This window comes from Lagenorhynchus albirostris, chromosome 2 (genome assembly GCF_949774975.1).
Source record: "Lagenorhynchus albirostris chromosome 2, mLagAlb1.1, whole genome shotgun sequence".
Lineage (NCBI taxonomy): Eukaryota > Metazoa > Chordata > Mammalia > Artiodactyla > Delphinidae > Lagenorhynchus > Lagenorhynchus albirostris.
The window spans coordinates 79,121,878-79,141,035 of NC_083096.1; the positions used below are offsets into that span (position 1 = coordinate 79,121,878).

Sequence of the window (19,158 nt, forward strand, 5' to 3'; positions counted from 1 at the left end):
TCAGTGTTAGCAGAAGCGAGACTACAAAGGGACAAGTTTAGCCAACAGAGAAAGCTGGTATAAGTTACTCTCTTAAGAAATTTGACAGTAAAGGAAAGAAAATATATGGGTGATAGCATGAGAGGGGGAAACAATTTTTTTTATATAATAAGGCAACTTTAAGAAATATGTCTGCAGTAGTTCTGAACAAATTAATTTACCTCCTCTCCCCATCTTTCCCTGAAGTTGGACAACTTCTACATCTCCATTCCTTCCTCAACATAGTAGAAAAATAGACCCCAATAAACACGAAATGTGGCTTCCAGATCAGGATTTTTTTTTAATTGAGGTATAATTGCCATACAACATTATGTTAGTTTCAAGTGTACAACATAATGATTGGATATTTGAATATGTTGCAAAATGATCACTACAATTAGTCTAGTTAACATCTGTCACCATATATAGTTACAGAATTTTTTTTCTCGTGATGAGAACTTTTAAGATGTACCCTCTTAGCAACTTGCACATATGCAATACAGCATTATTAACTACGGTTGCCATGCTGTACATTACATCCCCATGACTTATTTATGACTAGAAGTTTATACCTTTTGACTCCCTTCACCCATTTCACCCAACCCCCCAACCCCCGGCAACCACCAATCTGTTCAGATGAAGTATTTTTTGATAATTAAACCTAAACTGAAAAACAAGAACCCTTACAAAGCAAACTAGAGATAAGACTCTAGATTAAGTATTAAGAATCCTGGGTTTGGAGAGTGGCTCCACCAGTTACAAGCTGTATGTCCTAGGGCAAGTCACTTAACTAAAATAAGGGAATAGTCTTTTTAAAAAAAGACTGCTAGAGTCCCCTTTAACATTTTATGAGTCTTGCTTGAATCCTTTACAGTGAAGATCAAACAGGATACCATGTGTTAAAGCACTGAGAGGCAGGACAACACATTAGAAAGGGTGTCTATAGACAGATCTGGGCTCAACATCTTGCTCTATTTACAAAATCTGTGACTGCAGGCAAATTACTTAACCCTCTGAGCCTGACTTCATCAACCCTGAGTCACAGGGTTATTGTGAGAATTAAATGAAATAATCTACCCTTAAATCCTTTCTGGAACAAGATGACAGATGAACCTGTAAATAAAATATTATTGAGCTAATTATGTAAAGGAACTGGTCCATTATAGGTGCTCAATAAATAGACAAAAAGTCACTTTGAACTCTAAGTTCTCAGTTATCTATGACTTGGAGGCACACGCAAAGTTGGTCAGCCTCAAATGCCACACTCCCTTTATTTGCCTCTAAAATAATATTCCCTAGAGGAGAATGGAAAAGATAAAAGGGAATTTTACAGAGTGGAGATGACAGTAGCAATTAAAAGGAAAAAAGAAGGGGTTATTAGGAAACTTGAGTCTTTAGAGTCCTAAATGTTTATCACACCAGAGGTTAAAGAAAAGAGAAATGCAACCAGCTCCTTGTCTCTGATTGGCAGTTGAGCACTGAGGGCACTTCTCTTCATGAACGATTTGGCTTTACTGAACCACCTCCTGTAAAGCAAACAACAATCACCACTTGGTTTCCTATTGGCGCTGGGATTGAAGAGGGTGGGGAAGGAGCAGGTAAAGATGATCTAATTTGCAAAACTGGACTTAGCCCTCCTTTGCTGTTCCTTACTGGACCTGCCCCTTTTCTCTCTTGCACCCCACAAATGTTTGTACTCTGTTTTCAGGACAGCAGTTTACAAGATTTTTTCTTCTTTGGCACAGGAACTGAGAAAGAAGAATCAGAAGGCACATTTTCCTCAGAATACCAGGTTATAAGGTGAAAGGTTGTAAACAACTCTGCCAGGGGGGACTCCATTTCAGAACATGCTTTGGCTACAGGCCTGGTAGGCAGCAGCTGCTGCCAAAGTGAAATAGGTTTTTGGCATTTAAGGGAACCCAGGCGTAGCACAGCGCAAACAAGTGGTCTGTACCAAGTTTTGAAAGGGAAAGAAGAAACTGGAGCCCAAGAGAGGAACTTAGAGCAAAAGGGAATGGTATTATGGGTTTTTTTTAAAGTCAGAAGTTCACAGATGTGCCCAAATAAATATCAGCATTCCCTTTTCTCTAAGATGTCCCAAATCAACACCACATCTCCTATTACACTCACATCTCCTCTCAGTCCCTCAAAATTTATGTAGTTACACATCACACACTGTTTAACAATATTGATTCATGTATTTCTTCGTAAACATTTTGATATTTCGTATTTATGTACTTTCATATCTATCAAGCTAAAAATTCTCTCAGAAGCTACAATTCAAAATTTTAAAATTACTTTAATGAGAGTCCCACCTTCCCTGCTCCAGATAACTCAATCAATACTGTTGACTGACTGAAAATAACTCAGGCCTTATTGCTTAACTTTCTTGAACAGGGTGCTGCCTCAAACCCACACACCCTAAGGATCAACATGTTCCCCTTTTTGTTCCTGGGGGTTGGTGCTGTGCGTGTGTCTGTGTTTTCCAGTAGTCTTGATGCCTGATTTTTGAGCTTGCTTGATGGTGGGGTTGAGTTGTAACTTGTTAGCCTTAGAGTGTCAACCCAGTTAGGGTGTGTGAGGAAGGAAAAACGATATTTCACAGCAATGAATAGCCATCTTTTTGCTGAGAGGGTAGGATTTCTGGATATTCTAATGCTTATTTACTTCCCCATCTCAATCTTGGGAACATTGTCTTTCTCTTTCCAGCACAAGAAATGAAGTCATCTCCTGATTCCCCAACAAATGGGAGGGAATCAGGAATCAAAGCCAAGGGAGAAGAATCCCTGTATCTCTGCACACAAGTTTTTCTTATTGCATTTATGAAAAATTTCTCAGGAGTCGGTTCCTAAGGCATCTCACGGCCAGCTAAGTAAAAGCCCATGTGACAGAGAGACAAATGACAACACAGGATGAAGAGTCAAGGCTTCTTTTAGCATGAATATATAGTGTGCTAGTGATCCCTCTGTTTTCTCTTCCCTTTCTCAACAATTTCTAAACAGCTTAGGGAAAAAAACAAAACACAACAAAAAACGAAAAACTTTTCAAAGACAGGGGAATGCTTCTTTCAAACAGGAATACGGCCATCTTTCCTCGGACACTTTGGTTACAAACAAGAGAACTTTCTTGCTTTTAACTAATTTGAAGGCTGTGAGGAACACAGGCAGCAGATTTAGGGATGTACCTTTGATTTCGTAAGTTGGAGAGCGGACGAAGACAAGAAAGAGTTAAAGTAACAGCGGGGGGGGTAGTGAAAAAAGTGAAGCACCCTTTTTTTTTTTTCCTTTCCTGGAGAAGCAGGGAGTGAGAGATACTTAGAGCCTAAAAAACACACTTTACTGAAGAGGTAATGAGGTAACTGGCGGAACATAAAGTGTTCCCCAACTTTGCAGTTAGGGACTGAAGAGATGAGGGGATGAGCAAGAGGATGTGGACACGCCCGCACTGTTTCCGGTCCCAAGAATAGAGTGGAGGGCGCATGGGCTGAGGCACACAGCCCCGCGCCCGGGGGCTAGAAAGGGAGGGGGAAGGCGGATCAATCCCACATACTCGCTTTCCTGTGAGCGCTGAAGAAAGGTTAAAATTTTGTGACAAGCTCTTTTCCTTCCCACACATCAGGTTTTTTAGGGGGTGGGGTGAGGTGTTGTTTGTTGGTTTTTAAGAGGTGCGGGGCAACAGAAGGACAAAGGGGATGTTCCTTAACAGTAACAGCGGCACTCCCTGTCCTCCGCCCCGATCCTAAATTATTCTGGAACTCTGGGATTGTTTTTCACACGACTTGCGATTTGTGAGTCGGAAATAAACAGTTGCCTCTAAATTAACTGCATTGGCTGAGGCTAGGCACGAAATTCCCTCATAAGCACATTTTCCTTTTACCTCAAAACATCGCTGGTACCCCAAAAGTATCCTTCGAAGGACTCTGGCCTCGGATAAATTTTACGGGAAGCGAAGCATTCCTTCCTTTGGGCCCAAGGGAAGCCGCCCCACAGCCCCTCCACCCCACAGCCCCTCCGCCCCCTCCTCCTGGCCCTGCAGCGATGCACAACAACTATTTTCCCCGCCAGGAGCACACTGTGTCCACGCGCTGCTGCGACCTCACTGATTGGTCGGGCTCCTGGTAAACAAGGAACGGGCAGCCAATGGGAGGGCTGTGCACGAGGGCAGCACGAGCCTCCAGGCCAGCGCTCGCGTGGCCCTGCCTGCCGGGCTACTATATAGAGCAGTTTCCGGCTCTTAGTTGTAACTCTCCTTTCGTCTCTTCAGGCGGTGTACTTTTAGCCTTTCCGCGGAGATCCGGGGCTCTCTTCCAGCTGTTGGAGGAAAGAAAGAAAAGAAAGGGTTTATTTTTCTCTTGAAATCCCTTGGCCTAAGCCGCAGCTTACAATTTCTGTGGACATCTTATCGAAAATTTAGTAGAGGATTGAAGAGTGAAATAATTTTAACTTATTGCTAAGGGTCCTTTGATTTGGGGTTCTGTTTTTCCTCCTTCGTTTTTAACTCCTAAGCCAACCCAGTCCAATTATGGTGATGTTCAAGAAGATCAAGTCTTTCGAGGTGGTCTTTAATGACCCCGAAAAGGTGTACGGCAGTGGGGAGAAGGTGGCTGGCCGGGTGATAGTGGAGGTGTGTGAAGTCACTGGAGTCAAAGCTGTCAGGATCCTGGCTTGCGGAATGGCCAAGGTCCTGTGGATGCAGGGATCCCAACAGTGCAAACAGACATTGAACTACCTGCGCTACGAAGACACGCTTCTCCTGGACGATCAGCCAACAGGTGAGTGACCCAGCTGATTGCTGGAAGGTGAAAGCTGATTCGAGAAGAGAATTGATACGAATAAATGGAGCCTACAGTGTAGATTCTAAGTTGCTCAGGTTGTGTGGTTTGCATTTTGTGTGGCTTCCTTATCTTTTTTAGTTTTAATTTGCAAACTCCTCCCACCCCCCACCCAAAAAAGGGTGATGTGTGCAATTTCTTATGGTGCTGGGTGCTGTGTTCTGTAGGTGATCCTGAGGGATGTTGCCTTAGCTATTGAAAGATTTTCTGTGTGCATAACTTGTTTATTCTGTTTGCTTCCTGTTTGAGATGATAGTAGCTTAACTGTCCTGGTTGAGCCTTTGAGCACTGCAGGGCTTTGCAACTTTTTGGCCCAACGAAATGCATCAGAAACTCTCGTTTAAGAACATAAGGGATGAAAATGGGGGTTCTACAATACTCTTGTATGCTGCCCAAGAATTCCATATTGCACAGATGCATTTTAAGTGTAACAAGAAACCTAATGGCTACTCGCTTTTCTCTGCCTTCAGGTGAGAATGAGATGGTGATCATGAGACCTGGAAACAAATATGAATACAAGTTTGGCTTTGAGCTTCCTCAGGGGTATGTATCAGCTAAATGCATCTGTGGACTTAATCTTCCCCTCTTTTGATCACTTACTCTTCTTGGAGAGCATTTTTAAATTAATTGTTTCTTTTTTCTTGATAAAGGCCTCTGGGAACATCTTTCAAAGGAAAATATGGGTGTGTAGACTACTGGGTGAAGGCTTTTCTTGATCGCCCCAGCCACCCAACTCAGGAGACAAAGAAAAACTTTGAAGTGATGGATCTAGTGGATGTCAATACCCCTGATTTACTGGTGAGGTTCATTTTAAGATTCTGTTCTTCTGGGTTTCAGGGATAAGAAGTCAAGTGTCTAGGGCATTAGAGTGAAGCCCCTCAGGGAATCAAGTCCTAAGTCATCAGGGTGGGAGGGAAAGCTGCCTATTCTAAATTAGCAGTGGAAAGGAAGGAGAAGCAGAGAAAGGATCTCTAGGAATTCTCAAAACGTTTTTTTCCTCCATTCTACATAGGCACCTGTGTCTGCTAAAAAGGAGAAGAAAGTTTCCTGCATGTTTATTCCTGATGGGCGGGTGTCCGTCTCTGCCCAAATAGACAGAAGAGGATTCTGTGAAGGTAAGGATCTAGTGCTTAAAATGGGAGACTATTAAAACAGGAACTGTGGGTTTGGGGGTGAGGGCAGGAGACAGGGACAGATGAAAAGTCATCAACTGTATTAAGCATCAGTTTTCATCTTTCTCGTTGCTAGGTGATGAGATTAACATCCATGCTGACTTTGAGAATACGAGTTCCCGCATTGTGGTCCCCAAAGCTGCCATTGTTGCCCGCCACACTTACCTTGCCAATGGCCAAACCAAGATGCTGACGCAGAAGTTGTCATCGGTCAGAGGCAATCATATTATCTCAGGAACTTGCGCATCATGGCGTGGCAAGAGCCTTCGGGTGCAGAAGATCAGGCCTTCTATCTTGGGCTGCAACATCCTTCGAGTTGAATACTCCTTACTGGTGAGTGAGTGGGGCTGGAGAGAGAAATTGTTCATCTGTCAGAACAAGAGTGGTGTTTTCTCCAGATCTCCAGTCTAACAAACCACCGTCTCCTTTTCTAGATCTATGTTAGCGTCCCTGGCTCCAAGAAAGTCATTCTTGACCTGCCCCTGGTAATTGGCAGCAGGTCAGGCCTCAGTAGCCGGACATCCAGCATGGCCAGCCGAACCAGTTCTGAGATGAGTTGGGTAGATCTAAACATCCCCGATACCCCAGAAGGTGAGCTAGACCTAATGTCTGTTCTTCCTCTCTGGCCTGCTTGGGTTTGTAAAATTGGTGATGGTCAAGCGTTCCTTGGCCAGGCTTCTTATCCCCATTCTTTCTCTCTCTAGCTCCTCCTTGCTATATGGATATCATTCCTGAAGATCACCGATTGGAGAGCCCCACTACTCCTCTGCTAGATGACACAGATGGTTCTCAAGACAGCCCTATTTTTATGTATGCTCCTGAGTTCAAGTTCATGCCACCACCTACTTACACTGAGGTGAGAATTGTCATTTTACCACTACATTTGCCCTAAGTCTACTATAGGAAGTTGACTTGGAGGGATTGCTAAACTGGGTTGTTCTTTTAGTTCTCACCCAAACTAAAGTGTTTTCTTTCTTCCTCCCAGGTGGATCCCTGCATCCTCAACAACAATGTGCAGTGAGCATGTGGAAGAAAAGAAGCAGCTGTACCTACTTGTTTCTTTTCATCTCTCCTCCTGGACTCGTACTTTTTTAGAGACTCAGCAGTCTCTACAGTGGGGTACCGGTCCACCCCAGCCTCTGACTCTCCAGTGTAGGAGGTGATCAGCATGCAATCTCCTGGGCTTTAATGGGTGCACACTCGTCCTCAGCCAGTGAGATGTGATACGGGGTATTTTGCTGGATGGGTTTAAAAACATACTAGAAAAATTCAGGCCAATCCCATTTTCTTAAATCTCTTTGAAAATTGAGGCATTTTCAGTAGTTTTGAATAAGGGGTAGAAATGGCCTCCTGGCATGGTCTTCCCAGTGTTTTATGGAGGGGATTATAGATTGGTATAACAATAGACCTTGAACCTCTGCCATGTAGAGGAGAGCCAATTTAGCAAACCAGGAAAATGAAAAGGAAAAAAATCACGGCCAAAACTTTGGGAAAAGGATGTTCTTAAAATCGTTGGTTTGTACACTTATAGAAAAAAAAAAATCCCTCCAGAGCTGATTTGGTTTGGACTTTGGAGTGAGCTTCCCATGTGGATTAAAGGGAAGAAGCTCAAAGGTTGTCTTTGTTCAGGAAGTACTTTAATCAGGTATAAAGCGGTAGTAACTGTACCCCACCAGAGGTCTTAAAAGCCATTTTTAGAGCCTATTGCACTGTATTCTCCTGTTGGCAAACATTTTCACGTGGGAGAATGTGTTTTTCTTTTCATGTGACTCCTTGGAATTGATTCTGAGGTGATGTTCTTAGCACTTTAGTTTGTGTCAAATTTGGGATTTTTTTCCTTTCTCAAGTGTAAGCTAAAACTGGTCTACTATGTCTCTAGGGGTAAGCACAATGACAAAAAAAAAAGTGTTACTGCTTTTGAGACTTTGTCCCAGTGTACAGAATTCTGCAATTCTGACACTCTAATTATATGAGAAGGGTTGCTGCTATCAGCCTTGCCCACTGTGACTTCTCCAAACCCAAGGAGGAACTCTAAATCAAAATGCCCCAACACTGTGATCAGAGCATACAGATGTTGCCATGAGAAACTAGAGGGCAGGTCTTCACAAAAGCTGTGCGGGCTCCCTTCCTGCCCAGTGTTAGGAGACAGGGATGTTGACAGCCCCTCTCTCACTGCAGCCTCTAGCACTTGCTCAGTCTCCCTCAGCCTTAGCACTTTGTTCACTGTCCTGTGTCAGAGCACTGAGCTCTATCTTCCCTTTCCTGAGAAAGTATGTGGGCTGAAGGTGGTTTCATTCTTTTGTTGTTTTTTAATTGTATATCTTTTTGTATGACAAAAACTATATTTTGTACTTAACCAGATATATTTTTTCACCCCAGGTGGGGGTATTCTTTGTAAAAAATAAATAAATAAAATAAAGTTTTTTTTAATGGCAAAAAAGTTTGTTTTCTTGTCTCTGAGATGGTGTTGAAGACGTTATTAGAAAGAAAATGTGCCCAAAGGAGCTTTCCCCCTACTTCACAATTCACATTGTTGGAAACCTTGTAGAGAAACCATTTCCTATTGACCATAATGAATATAGTCAGAATGCGGGTTGGTGGGGTGAAGAGGGAAGGAATTTGAGCTACATTGTCTTTTGTCGAATTCACTAAAGAACTGTAGTGGGATCTTCTGGTGGTCCAAGCTAGTTTTCTACATCTATAGTTAATCATTACTAAATTCCTTCAACTTTGGAGTGCATGAAGCTTTGATTTTTGTTTTGTTTAATGAGCTCTTGAAATACAGGGAAATGAAGTTTGTGAGGGGATTTGGAAGGAAAAGGTTATGGGTCTTTTTCATAATTTGGTTTCATCATAGTTTCTTCCCAGTATAAGCCTGGTTTATATGCAGGAAGACATAATACAGGACATAAGGATTCAGTTATGACTGTCAAATTATTATTTTTTTTTTCTTTTTTGGTACGCGGGCCTCTCACTGTTGTGGCCTCTCCCGTTGTGTAGCACAGGCTCTGGACACGCAAGCTCAGCGGCCATGGCTCACGGGCCCAGCCGCTCGGGGGCTTGTGGGATCTTCCCGGACCGGGGCACGAACCCGTGTACCCTGCACCGGCAGGCGGACTCTCAACCACTGCGCCACCAGGGAAGCCCCCGACCATCAAGTTATTTGAATGCAGCTACCGTTTTTTTTTTTTATCTCTGCAGCTCCCATTACAGTTCGTATCCAAGTACACGATCATAACGTAGTAAATGTTTGCTGAATATTCAAACCAACCGTCATTCCTTATGATATGCTTCAGCAGTTTCTGTTATTTCCTTGTAGAGTAATAACAGATTGATGGCGCAATTCCACCTCTAATTGAAATGATTTTTATTATTCCGAAAGGAGTGACTAAGAGTGACTAGTGATGAGAAACCCTGAGATGGCAGAGGTTAGAGTACGTTCTGATTTCTGGTTTATTTAAATCTGCAGACAAATCTAGTCCTAGCCCTAGCCCTTATTTGGGGGTTGGCTTTTCTATGGACCTCCACATAGTAATTCCAGACCTCAGGCTCCTGGAAGTTCATAAAATCAATGTAAATTGAACAAAAAGTAGGATTGAAAAGATTCTTTTCCACTTCAATCTTTGTCTGCATCTATCTTTCATTCTCAGCAGCTCTTTTGCTCTCTACTGGCCGTTGTCGTTTTTTTTTTTTACCAAGGTGTCAGTCTCTAGCTCTGCTGCCATGGTGACTGTGACCTTTACTCTCACCTCTGCCTCCTTTTCTTACCTGTTCAAGAATTTAGTGCCTCCGCCCTTTTTCAACTCTGTGACCAGAAAACTAAGTCAAAGTTGATGGAAAAGTTTTTCTGGAGCTTGTTTTGTAGGGACTGGAGGGATAGACCAAGGACAAGAGCAGGCCAGAGGGCAGGACAAAGAGATGGAGAGACCATGGAGCACAAAAGCCTGGTTGTTTGTGTATACAGCCTGGCTACTGGTACGTGATATGAGAAGGGGATGGAGAGGGTAGATAAGTTACACCCAAGGTCTGATAGAGATTTGATCCTTGAAGGGCCAGAACATATGCACACTTCTCCTGATACCCTAATACCTCAAATCCAGCACTGGCCAACAGAACTTTCTGTAATGATGGAAACGTTCTATATTTGCCTTAATACGGTAGCCACTATCCACATGTGACTAGTGAGCTCTGAAATGTGGCTACTCTTCCTGATGAACTGAATTTTTATTTCTGTTTATTTTAAACTTAGTTAGCTCCCTGTGACTAGTGACTATCATATTGAACAGCACAGCAAAATCTGAGGAAGGAAGGAAGCAGCTATAGCTGTTCATCCAGAGGAAACGCATCCCTCCCTTAGAGCACAAAAGTCTCCACTGGACTTCCTTTTGCCTTCAATACACAACTTCTACCCTACCCCAGGACATCTGCACATAGGCTTGCTTAAGTACTCTTCCTTAGGTCCCAGCCCAGCTGTTTCTCCACTTAAGTGGGTGGATACCTTGGGTCTTCCTTTCCTTTGCTCTTCTCATATGACTTTGAATTTTTAAAGAGCTATAACCTACATGTACAGCCATTTGAGGAGATCCAGTTCTTAGTATCATTTATTCATTAGGCCCAATCTGGTATAGGAAGATCTGAGAGAAGACAGAAAGAAAACTAAAGAGAGAAAAGAGCTAGAGAAAGTAAAATTAACAAGGAAACAACAGATACTTCCACAATCAGGATCCTTGGCTACCTTGATAACTCTGAACAGACTGGAAAAACAAGGATATAACTTGGGTTGAGGCATCGGGAGGGAAAAGTATGGAGAGAAGATCTGACCAAACACCTGGTCAACAAAAAACAATCACCTAAGAGCTGAAGGTTATGAAGTGGGGTAAAAGAGTTACTTTTGCCCAGTTCTTTCAGTAGTATACAGACCCCTTCCTAGTATTTTTTCCTCGGACTATCCCTAGGTGATGGAATGCATAAGATGGAAAAGGAGAATGTTTTACTGACCCTCTGACGGCCCCTGTCCCAAGCATCCTGACCTCAATAGTTCTGGAGTGGAAAGAAAGAAATTTTGCCCCATTCTCTGTTCTGACTCTACGTTCACTTCCATTTCCAAAGCTGAAAAACTCCCTCTCAGAGATGACTGCAGAACCAGGGCTGCAGCTCCTGGCCCGATAGGTGAGTCTATAGCCTAGAAGCAGCTCAGGGATCAGTCTCCCTATACTATTAAGGAGAAATAGTATAGTGTGGTAATTAAGCACAATACCAACTGGAGCCAAACGTTTATCTAAATTCAAATCCTACTTCGACCACTTAACTAGCTGTATGACCTTGCAACTTGTTTAACCTTCTCTGTGCTACAGTTTATCTGTAAAATGGGAAAGAGTAATAGTAACAACCTTAGAAGTGAGGATTTTAAAAATATATGTGGGGAAGGGAGGTGCCATGGCGGTGGCGGGAGCACATGTGGCGGCTTCGGGGCTCGCGTGGCGGCTGGCGGGGCTGCGGGAAGAAGACGCTCCCCGCCCGCGCCCCAACCTGTGAAAAGGGGTCATGCACCCTCCTCCCGTCACCGTGCCTTCATTTCCGGCCGCCCCACGTGGTTTATCCCCACCTTCTCAGTGATGATTGAGGCTGGATTTTCATCACTTTCAGTTATTTCCAGAATGCAGCCACTTTTCCCAGTTCTTGGGGAGAACACTGAACCCCACTTCTGGATGTTCCCAGCCACAGACTGTGATCCACATCCAGTGAGGAAACTCCACTCTTTGTGCAACTACTGAGTGGCTACTGACTGGCTTCTGACCAACAGAATACAGCAAGTCATGGGAGGCACTGGAAAGAATGATGCTGACTGAACCAGAATATCCATGATGCTTTAGAGGTCAGTGACCTTTGAAGACGTGTTTGTAGAACTCACCCACAAAGAGTGGGACCTGCTGGACACATTGCAGAGAAATATGTACATAGATGTGATGCTGGAGGACATCCATTGTCTCATCTTCTGGCAAAAATCGTGACCATTAAAAGCAAGAAATAATATCCAGGCAAGTTATTTTCCTGGTGGTCCAATGTAGCTGTAAGAAAATAGTAAAGTTCTTTAAGTGTGAACCCTGGTCATCCACATGTGAAACCTGGGAATGAGGAAAAATGAAAGACATTCTCACACAAAAGCTGAAGGAGTTCAGTACTATAATACCTACCCTTCAAGAAATGCTAAAGGGAGTACTGGAGGATGCCAGTAACTTGAGGCCGTATGAAAATATAAATTTCTCTGATAAAGTGTTCCAGGACTGACGCCCTCCTCAACCCCAGCACCTATAACACGGATTTGATTGAACTAACCTGGTGATGCACCTGCTTCCCAACTAGGATGTGACATCTGATTTCTCACTGTCTTCAGCTCCTGTGTTCATGGCTTGCCTCAGCATATTGGAGGCACTTATGTGGTTCCTCAGTGAGTTGTGTGCCTTCCAAGGCCAACCACTTGGTGACAAAAACATAACTTCTTTACTTCTTTTGTGAATACGTGGCCTCACAAAGGCTGAAATATTTAGTGAAAATGTACTAAGGACATAATTTCTTTTTCACTCCCTGACCTACACTCTCAGTCACTGAGGCATGTGGTAAAACAACAGGGAATCAGAGTCACGGTCATGACTTGGCTGGGTCAAGTTCTAGGCCATGTGGGAAGACTCCTCTCTCCTCTGAGAAGAGACTTCTGCTTCAACCAACAGGGAGACGCTGCTCTTATGGTCTGAACTGAAACCCCATAAATTCATATGTTGAAGTCCAGACCCTAGTACTTCAGAACGTGACTGTATTTGGAAATAGGGCCTTAAGAGAGGTGATGAAGTTAAAATGAGGTCATATGGCTGGGCCCTAATCCAATGTGCTGATGCCCCTATAAGAAGAGAAGATTAGGACACAGACATGCACACTCAGCTCGTAGAGGAAAGTCCATGTGAGGACACAGCAAGAATGTGGACAGGGGCTTCCCTGGTGGTGCAGTGGTTAAGAATCTGTCTGCCAATGCAGGGGACATGGGTTCAAGCCCTGGTCTGGGAACATCCCACATGCCGCGGAGCAACTAAGCCCGTGCGCCACAACTACTGTGCCTGCGCTCTAGAGCCCGTGAGCCACAACTACCGAAGCCCATGCACCTACAGCCCTTCCTCCGCAATAAGAGAAGCCACTGCAATGAGAAGCCTGCGTGCAGCAATGAAGACCCAACACAGCCTAAAATAAAATAAATTTTTTTAATTAAATGAAAAAACAAAAGAATGTGGCCATCTGCAAGCAAGGGAGGGAGGCCTCAGAAGAAACTAAACCTGTGGACACCTTGATCTTGGACTCAAAGCCTCCAAAACTGTGAGAAAATTAATTAAGCCTCCCAGTCTGTGGCATTTTGTTCTGGCAACCCTAGCAAACTAATACAGCTTTATTTCTCCTAAAAAAAAGTGTGTATATATATATATATATATATATATATATATATATATATATATAAAGAGTTAGAACAATGGTGAAGTTATTTTGCTTGTTATCTAAAATAAAAGAGGAGGCATATTCACCACCACTGCCTTGATTAGCTCACTCCCAGGCATGTCCTCAAATTTGTTCCTCCTCTCTGACCTATCATAAGTAACACCACTCTCTCTTTGGTACTCTTGATTCCCTTCCTGTGTTGGGGGAGCAAAACAGTCTGAGAAGAGGTCACTGTACAGAGGCTGACTCAACCTGTGTTAATTTTGTGGTGGGAGAGGTGGCCCACTATTGGGACTCCCACCCCCAGGCCAGGACAGGCCCTCTGCACACCCCCATGCTATAGCTCTGGGACCACTAGAGTTTTCTCTCTCATACTCCCAGCGTGCTTCACAGGCCTCTGGAGTAACTCTATCACCTTCTGGGAATTCATTAATTGAGCTTTCTTAACTTTTCAGTATACAACTCCAGGGGAAAGCTTCCCACCATTTGGAGTGATAAACTGAGAAACAGAGAGTGCTGTTTGTGACACTACAAAGAACTCTCAGACTCCTTATTTGAAGGTATTGCATCTCATTTAATTTATTTCCCTGAGGTGGGCTAGACTGAGTAGCACAAAAGCCAGTGGAGGCCCCACTGATGAGGCCCAATTTAGCCTATTTAGGCTATTCCTGTCTTGTCCTGACCTCTCCGTTGGTGTGACCCTGCTGTACTTTCTATGGAGCCCGTTACGAAAAGGATGGACAGACTGAAGACTGGGATTTTTCTGACTACCAACTGATTGGTCATCTCCAGGCCATGGAGTGATGGAAGAAGGAAGAGGAAAGGCAGAGCATGGGGACAGAATTGTGACACCCATGGGCCTTGAGTCCTGGAATGTCAAGCAAGGTCCATTCTCATTCCCTGTTGGGTGATGGAGCTGCTGACCACCTCTCCAAGTCAATCAGATGGTCGGTAAACAGGTTCTTGGAAATGTCTGGCTGGGTACCCAGCTAAGATATTTTTAACCTCATGGACAGATGGACAGGGGAAGGATTTCAGTTGCTGGGAGGGGAGGCGGGGTTCAGGAGCGTGAGAACTGTGTTTCCCTTATATGGTTCTGCGGCTAAAGACCCCTCCCTCTCCAGTTTACCTGTCTAAATTCTGACTTCCTCTTTCATCTATCCAGGCTCACAGCTTCCTTCCTTCATCTCCTGTTCTCCCATTTTTCTCTATGCGTGGGCTTTCATGCTTGTCTCATCTTCCAACTCTGAGGAATCTTTGGTTTCTGTTCCAGACCCCAAGATGTTTTTAGCTCCATATCCCTGAAGATCAAGGAAAAGGTGGTTGGGCAGGGACCAATGGCTCCTTCTCTCCTGCTGGAGAAAGGTGTCACCTGCCACTGGTACCCAAAGGGCTTCTCTTCAGTTCTACCTCCCCAAGCTGTCCTGCAGGAGAGCTCCATTCTCCCCTGTAACCTCATGAAGCTCACTGCCCCCAGCTCTTGGGAACAGAATTTGAGACCTTGGAAGCCTAGATTTGGACCACATACACCTTTGGGAAGTGGAAGAAATGTTGATAGAGGTCAGAGGCAGCTAACCGAGGGCCCATAGGTGGAATCAGCTTGCAGGCATTTAGAAACTTGTATAGCTTCTTCCTAAATATTTGAATTGGTTGTAAACATTAAAAAACCAGATCTCACTAAAATCTATTGTTCTGGCTTCCCTTAAAAAGCAACCACATTTGGTAACACTGAGCCCACATTCCTTCATGGCATCAACCTGCTAGAGCTAAAAGGGTCAGGCAGACTTATATCTGCCAGTTCTCACCACTCCCTATTGCATTACACTCACCTGCTTCACTCCTTTATACCCTTGGCTCTTGTCTGGTGTTAAGGTTTTTGCCTTAGGTTGTCACCTCTGCTCTAAGTAGAGCTTCTTCTCAAATATTTCCTCTGAAGGACCCCTAAGATTAGGGAAACTGAATTTTCCCCCGGGCTTCTGGAACAGTCCAAAGTAGCCTGTCACAAGCCAGAAATGTCTTTGAAGTACCCATTTTATGTTTAAAAAGTGCAAATTTTGATTCACACTGCATAATATATTTGTGTAATTTTAGTATAAGAATAATTTATCTTCCCCCAGCAAATCTTAAAAGTAAAATTGACATTCTGGAAGGTGTGTAGTCTGCGGCTCCAAATATTCCTCACCACATCACCCATTGATAACCTAATTTAAGTAGCATAATGCTAAAGACATAAGGCAAAGAGAGACATGGAAAGAAAGACGTGGTTAGAGAGTCAGAAAAGGAAAGGAATCTGAAAGACAATAAGAGAGTCTGAGTGACAAGCTCTCTTTCTGGCTCTCAGCCACCCCTCCTGACCTGGCCCAGTCCAGCTCCTGAGAAGTTTATAAACATCCCTGATAGCTCTGGACAGGTGTTAGAATGGTGGCTCAGGATGGAAAGCAAGTCTCAAAACAGGAGCCAAGTAAGGGAGAGGTGAGGGGCCAAGAGCATCCAAGTATGGTCAGACAAGAAAGACTGTCCAAGGGCCAAGAGAGAGGCTTGGAGACAGGAAGCAGAGGGCTGAGAAAAGGACCGGTCAGCATTTGGCCTTCCTTTCACTGACCCCATCTTTGTTTCACATCCTCTTACCATCCCTGCCCACAAAAAATGAGGTAAAAGAGTTATCTTGACTTCCTTAGTTGAGGGAATTTCCCCTCTAGAATGGCTATTTCTCTGGCCATAGCAGAGCATAAGGAGGATGAGTACCAGGGCTTCTTTCCCTGTCCACATGGGATTTCATCTATTCTCTCCAAGATAGGAAATATCCCAGATCGGTGTCCGTGACTCAGGTTAGTTTGTCCCCCCAATCCTTTTGGGTAAGGCAAAGACAGGTCTAACCTCCTTCCTATTCTAGCACTATTAAGGCTGCCCTGAGTGTAACAGAGAACATAAGACACAGGATTTGGATATTTCTCCTTGTCTATTTTATACCAAGGGAAATGGAATTAGAGAATGGAGAAGATTCAAGGAGAGGCGGGGGTCCAAGTCTTGGGAACCTCAGCTCACAGCTGAGAATTCCAGGAGGAGGAGAGGTTTGAGAATGAAGAACAGTCCCAGAGTCAGAGGTCACCGGGGCATAGCCCCTCCCTGCATTGGTCAGGACTGGGTCTGAGGAATCCCTGGATTCCTTCCCCCCAAATTTTGGGTGCCCAGGGTGATCGCACTTAGCCTCTCAGGTCCTGCAATTAGGGTTGGATCACTGTCTTTCCACTGACTCCCATTAGAGTTGCAGGGGGAACCTCCCTTCCCTCCGGAGTACAATGGCAAATTAAGTCCTGTTGGGAATAAGGCAAATAACTTTCTGAGGCGATACTAGGAAACTAGAACTTGTTATTTCCCACTTTCTGGTCCCAAATGACCTTGGGGAAAAAGTGAGTCTCAGTAGGGGAAAGGTCAGTGGAGAAAGGGTCACCACTGGTCTGGCCAGATCAGCTAACTGAACTATTCCTGTCTAGCTCATTTCTCTTCTCTGTCCTCTGGCCAGACATGCTACGTGAGGGGAGATAGGGAGGACCTGCCCCACAGGCCCCTTCCTCAGTCAGAAATTCCTTGGTGGCCTGCTTGATTTGAGTCCTGGCTTGCTGATCGTGACCTTGAACTCTGCTGCAGGGGTGTCTCCTTCCTTGCTAGTTAATGGACTTGCTGATCCTTCTGCTACTTGGGCTGAAGCAGGTTCCTGGAAAGGACTGGCTAGTTGCCTGAGGTATGTTTAGCCTGCCCAACTGAGAATAAGGTGGGGAAATCCAGCAGACGGAATGAATTCAGCAAAAGCTGGACACATCCTGACCTTTGTTCTCAGAACCATCTGGATTCTTGCAGGTGGATCAACGTCAGCTTGAAGGATTTCCTAGTGGACATCTAACTCAAATTCTCTTTCATACATGAGGAATTTGACGCTTGGAGACTACATGACTTTCCCAAGGGTACAAAGCTATGGAGTGGTGAAACTAGGACCATAAACCAGTGCTTTGCCCAGTTGAGATGGCAGCTTTTCCCTTTGGCTTAGTTCTTAAACTAGCCTAGGCCTACAAGCCACCCTTCGTTCCTTTCAAAGTGCAAACAGCAATAAAAATGAATTGAGGAAAATACATGTCTTTACCTCACCAACCATGGGTGTCCTGTCCACCCAATATTTGACCCTCCAATTTTCTTTGGTCTCTACTCCCAATCTTCTAAACTGCATGCTATAACCAGGTCTCTCATTCAGCCCTCCCTCAAATCACTTGAGTCCCTGAGCTTAAATTTGCAGACCCCAATCTCAAGCTTCCTGCCCGAGGTGGGAGGGGACCAGTAGGCTAGGGATGGAACATGGGGTATGGAAGGATAGGATTCTTGACTGAGAACCTACCCTGCCTGGGGCCAGAGCAGCCTAGGCTGTGGGCATGGGAGCAATCTATTCAACATAAGCAGGCACGCAGTACAGGGCTGAGCAAGAACCACGTGGGGCCTCTCTAAATGTTTGCAAGTAGTGCTTGGACCTCTACCCTTTCAGGTGGTCCTCCCGAGGACTAGGACCCCTGACTCTATTTACTGAGTCTTAGGCTTCTGCCTCAGCCTGCCCAATAGAACCTATGGAAAGTAGGGGAAAGGTCAATGGAAACAGTCTAGCTCATTCCTGGAACTGTTCCGGAATCTGGGGAAGCTGCTGGGTCCCCTGTCTCTGGCTTTGTTCAGCAAGGTCACCTGCCAGGAAGGGCAGGAGGCCAGATAGGAAAGAGTCCAAGAATGGTCTGGTCTCTCTGACACTTTGTCTTTGAGGAAGTACAACTGATCCCAAGAGGCCACTCTAACCTTTATCCTTCCCCTGTTTCATGGGAAAAGGATGTGTGTGTATAGAGGTGGGGGCAGGGGTGTGTTCAGTTCTCCTCTACTGTCTCTTGTCTAGAATCTTCTTTGTTCCCACTCTTTTGAGTACACATGCTGGCATTAGGTGGGATTTAGGAGGTCAACTGTGCCCCCAACATAGACACAAACATAGTTAACCAGATTAGGTCTGGTATGTGTGTATATGCAGAGGAGAAAGGTAAAAGGAGATTTTCCAGGGTCTTTTATTTTTGTTTTCTGCTAATTTCTCCCTAGCTACAATCACAGGCTACAGTGTGACTATGGGAAACCCCAGTGACAGGTCCCCTGGCCCCTCCCCCTACTCCACTCACACAATACCTCAGAGAACTAGAAAAGAGAACACATCAATCATCCAAATTGCTCAATAACTCTGGAATGTTCTATTTCTATTCCTGTTTCCTTCTCTGTTCTCTTGGCTCCTACCTTAACATCTACTACCACACCCAAACCAGGCTTTTAAGGTGCTTTCCCTCAATGGAGTCACAGCCCCTATTCATTCTTTACAATTGGGTCAGAAATATCTAACACTAGACTGCCAGTCTCTATCACTTGATGCCATAGGGAATTCAGTCTGCCTACCTGAATATGGCTGGGGAATTTCTTGAAGATTCTCCTACATCCCATCTTCATGGCTTTCAAATGTTTAGTAAGGTTGCTATGACAGCATCCCAGCTATCTGTTCCTGCCTCCTTATCTAGTCCCTATTCTGGACATGCAGCTTGCCTGTGACTGTTGCATGTCAAGTGGCTGGAACCAATCAGTACATCTAGGGCT

The 19,158-nt window shown here is 44.5% G+C and overlaps 1 protein-coding gene across 1 annotated transcript; it reads left to right on the plus strand.

Moving 5' to 3' along the window:
• Positions 1-4,254: 4,254 nt before the first annotated feature.
• Positions 4,255-8,145, plus strand: TXNIP (thioredoxin interacting protein). Its single transcript, XM_060139108.1, has 8 exons — positions 4,255-4,789; positions 5,320-5,392; positions 5,500-5,647; positions 5,862-5,964; positions 6,098-6,354; positions 6,456-6,612; positions 6,726-6,877; positions 7,007-8,145. Exons 1-8 carry the CDS (start codon positions 4,540-4,542, stop codon positions 7,040-7,042), a joined length of 1,176 nt encoding a protein of 391 aa, XP_059995091.1. The 5' UTR covers positions 4,255-4,539; the 3' UTR covers positions 7,043-8,145.
• The last annotated feature ends 11,013 nt before the right edge of the window (positions 8,146-19,158 follow it).